This window comes from Gossypium hirsutum, chromosome A13 (genome assembly GCF_007990345.1).
Source record: "Gossypium hirsutum isolate 1008001.06 chromosome A13, Gossypium_hirsutum_v2.1, whole genome shotgun sequence".
NCBI classification, from domain to species: domain Eukaryota; kingdom Viridiplantae; phylum Streptophyta; class Magnoliopsida; order Malvales; family Malvaceae; genus Gossypium; species Gossypium hirsutum.
Window position 1 is genome coordinate 17,226,206 of NC_053436.1, and position 4,415 is coordinate 17,230,620.

Genomic DNA, 4,415 nt, shown 5'->3' on the forward strand with positions numbered 1-4,415 from the left:
TACAAGAAAAACAGTTTATTTTCCGGAAGTTATTTTCAATAAAACAAACAGAACCCAAATTCAAGCCCCCCTATAATCAAAATATAAATTAAAAAAAAATAAATTTTATTAGATAAACAAACTTAATGAAAGGAATTTTGAATTTTAAAAACCAAAGTTTATCCTAATTGGGAAATTTAGAAAGCTAAAATTCGTATTCCAACGGTCGCCGTAATTGTTGCGGCTAAAAGCAGTGGGAGCAATGGTTAAAATTAGGGAGGTATGTTGCTTATTTTAAACAATCCCAGTACTATATATACAATGATCCTTTACTCTTCAAAGCAGACCAAGCTTAAGTTAAACCTGTTGGCGAGGCTTGTCTCCTCTTGTCCGAGTCCTGTTTGCAAATCATTCATACAGTTTGCAGGACTTCGGCCTTGAAAAAAACCATTCATTTTAATATTTTTTTTTCTCCAACAGAATCGAATAGGAAATCCGAACACAGAAAGAAGCTAAAAGAAACAATGGCCGGAGTGGGAAATAGAAGTTTTAGCTTGATTTTGTATTTCCTGTGCTTGGGGGTTATAATCCCTAGCCTCGAGGCTCACATCGCAGAATATGATGACTATTGGAGGGAAAGGGAATTGCAAGCTAAAGAAAACCTGGAGAAGGCTTACAATCCTAACCCAGAGGAAGTCACCCAGCATTTCAACGACCATGTGGCCAGAAACTTGATGGGGTTTCGCACCAATTCCACAAGGAGGATGTTGAAGAAGCGTAAGGGAGGTCCTTGTGAAGCAACCAACCCTATCGACCAATGCTGGCGATGTGACCGCAACTGGGAAAAGAACAGGAAAAAGTTGGCTGATTGCGCACTTGGATTTGGCCGTGGTACTACCGGTGGAAAGGATGGACCCATTTACGTTGTCACTGATCCTACCGATGATGTTCTTAACCCAAGTCGCGGAACTTTGCGTCATGCTGTGATCCAGAACCGCCCACTTTGGATCACTTTCGCTAGGGGGATGATTATTAGGTTGAAAGAGGAGCTCCTTATGACCAGCAACAAAACCATCGATGGTAGGGGAGCCAACGTGCATATTGCTTATGGGGCTGGTATTACCATCCAGTTTGCCAAGAACGTCATCATTCATAACATCCATATCCATAACATCTTCCCTAGCAAAGGTGGCAAGATCAAGGATGGCGAGAACCACCTTGGGTTGAGGACAAGGAGCGATGGTGATGGCATCTCCCTTTTCGGAGCAACCAACGTTTGGCTTGACCACCTTTCCGTTTACAAGTGCTCCGATGGTATCATCGATGCTATTCAGGGTTCTACCGCCATTACCATTTCCAACTGCCACTTCACTGACCACAACGATGTAATCAATCCAAACCCCCCACCCCCCTCCTTTTTATTTTTTGTAATCAATCCAAATAAATATTTGGCTGCTGCACTTCAGGTGATGCTGTTTGGAGCAAGCGACAGCTACAGTGCTGATGAGAAGATGCAAATCACCGTTGCTTTCACCCACTTCGGTAAAAATTTGGTACAAAGGATGCCTAGGGTCCGGTTTGGTTTCGTCCATGTTGTGAACAACGATTACCGTCATTGGATCATGTCCGCTATTGGAGGCAGCAGTCACCCTACAATTATCAGCCATGGCAACCGATTTAGAGCCCCACGTAACATTGCAGCTAAAGAGGTAAGCCATTCCATTCTTGTGAGTTAATTTGGAGGTAAGTTCAAGTTCACATGTAAAGTAATATTAATAATGTTTGGGTGGGTGTTTTGGGTGAAGGTTTGCAAGAGGGAATATGCAACTGAACAAGAGTGGAAGAACTGGGATTGGAGATCAGAGGGTGATTTGATGTTGAACGGTGCCATTTTCACACAATCAGGAGACCCGAGGGCCGCCAAGAAATTCGGAGGCGACAAGATGATAGCATATAAGCCGGCTCACATGGTGCCACTCCTGGTGAGGTGGTCAGGAACACTCGAGTGCCGCCAAAACAAGCCTTGTTAGACCACTCGCAATTAACTCTCATCATGTAACTGCTTTTCAACTTCAAGAAATGAGCGAGATGCTTGGGGATATTGAGGAAATGTTTCTTTCTTTATTGTATTCATTCTCCTTGCAAGGAGTCTTAATCATTTAATATTGATACATCATTTCCTTTGTGAGGCGCAAGAATTTCATTTATTCATTCATTCACTCTTCTTCTAACTAAATAATTTCATTCTAATATTTTTTTAATTAACTAATTTTATAAAAGCTATAATTATTTTATATATAATCATTTTTGAGAAACTGAGATTATCACATAACCTCTATGATATTATCACCTAATTTTTTTACTTATTATTTGTCATTGCATTTCATAAGCATTATTTTAGCTTATAGTTCTTGGAACATTAAAGAATTAAATTTCTAATTTAAATGATTTACATCTAAGAGATCTTTAATATTTCTTATTCCAACTATTGATAAAATAATTAGAGTTTTATATTTAAAACATATATTGTAGATCATTTTACCAATAAAGGTCTATTTCTAACTTTATTTACGAAAATGAGCCAATTTTTACATTATTTATTAGAAACGACCGAAAAATACAAAACGCGTTCATGTATTAGCGTTTTAGGGGGAAATTTCAAAAAATCGTGTCCCTGAGGAAGCGATTTTGCCTTGTTAGCACAAAACCCCCTCCTATTTTTTCACACAACATTTCTTCCAAATTTCTCAAAAAATCTCTCAAATCTCTCCCTAAATTTCTCAAAGCTCTATTTAATTAAATTATTTCCTTTAATTTTTTTAAATTAGTGTTATTTTTTTTATAATTTCAAAAATATTTGACCGTGTTAACAATGGCCGGGGAATTAATTCGTCTCGATCATTAACATATCTCCGTCGAACAAATAAAAATGGTAAGGGTTAATTTTAATTGTTGAATATTATTTAATATCTTTTCATTTATGTAATTTTAATTAATTTTTATTTTATAATTTTTTATAACGGTTTGTAGATTGGGTGTTACAATGTTATATCCGTAATATGTCTGGTCCTCCATCATCGTTGATAGAAAATTACTTGAGGGAAGTGGGTTTTTGGCATGTGGCCAATATAGGCCGGGGGTGCAAGTTGGACCCGAAACTCATCAGCGTGTTAATAGAGAGGTGGAGACTTGAGACGCACACATTCCATCTTCCATGCGGAGAGTGTAACATCACTTTGGAGGACGTGCAGTTACAATTGGGATTGCCGGTGGATAGGTCTACACTCATCGGGTTTGTTCAATCTGCTGATTGGGAAGCCAAATGCTACGACCTTTTGGGTGCGATTCTGGATAATATTTATGGAGGTTGAATCGAGATGGGTTGTTTGCGAGACACATTCCCAGAGTCGGGGAATGATTTAACTGAAGTAGAAAGAATACGATATGTTGGGGCATACATCCTTGAGATGATTGGAGGTTATCTAATGCCGGACTTGTCATGAAACCTCGTACATCTGAGGTAGCTACTGAAACTCGTTGATTTAGAGCAACTGGCAAACTTAGTTGGGGGTCTACCTTGTTGACAACATTGTACCGGAAGATGTGTGGGGCGACACAACCAAATAAAGCCAAAATCGAAAGTTGCATATCACTACTATAATCATGGGCTCGGTTTTGCTTTTCATTTTTACGTCTTTGAGTGAACCACCCATATTCATTCTCACTCATAACTAAGTAAAATTTATATTAGATTTTACAATTATTACATAGATTTAAAATATAATTTTATGCTAAAATTTTATTTAATTAGGTGGAACCATTCGGCAAGTTATGTTAGAATACCTACCGCTCTTGAAATATACGATTTCTATTAGACCAACGGTAGGAAGCGCATGTAAGTATTAAATAAAATGTATATACATAACATAGTCTTTTCATATTTAGTATTTAGTATTTATAACTAATATTTTTATCAGGTTCATATAGTTTCAATGGACACAATAGGAGGATCCGGCAATTCGAGCAGTAATTCTGGATGAATTCTTTCAAAATTCAAACATTTGGCATGTTAAGGTTCCATTGGTCAACTATGCTACTGTTGAGATACACCAAACGAATAGAGTGTTGTGATAATTTGGATTCCGACAACTGATTCCCGTGGCACTTGAGGTGCTCGATGATGAGCACAAAATTGACTTACGACAATCGAATACAAATTGGCCGGTATTCTTCTCGAAATATATAAAAATTTGGGAAAATTGATATGATCATATACCTACTCGCGAACCGATCGTCGTTCCAGAGTTAGCGTGCACGACGGATTACATGCCATGGTTTAGGATCCATGGCAAGCCATATTTGCTGTCGAAAGAGTAGAGGTGTCGGTAAATCCATGTCGAAAGGGAACGACGGAGCCCTTTAAATCTAAGGAGAAT

At 38.1% G+C, this 4,415-nt stretch overlaps 1 protein-coding gene across 1 annotated transcript; it reads left to right on the forward strand.

Annotated features, from left to right (window-relative positions):
- The first annotated feature begins 323 nt into the window (after positions 1-323).
- On the forward strand, positions 324-2,162 carry LOC107930754 (pectate lyase). Its single transcript, XM_016862473.2, has 3 exons — positions 324-1,364; positions 1,446-1,688; positions 1,785-2,162. Exons 1-3 carry the CDS (start codon positions 504-506, stop codon positions 2,007-2,009), a joined length of 1,329 nt encoding a protein of 442 aa, XP_016717962.1. The 5' UTR covers positions 324-503; the 3' UTR covers positions 2,010-2,162.
- The last annotated feature ends 2,253 nt before the right edge of the window (positions 2,163-4,415 follow it).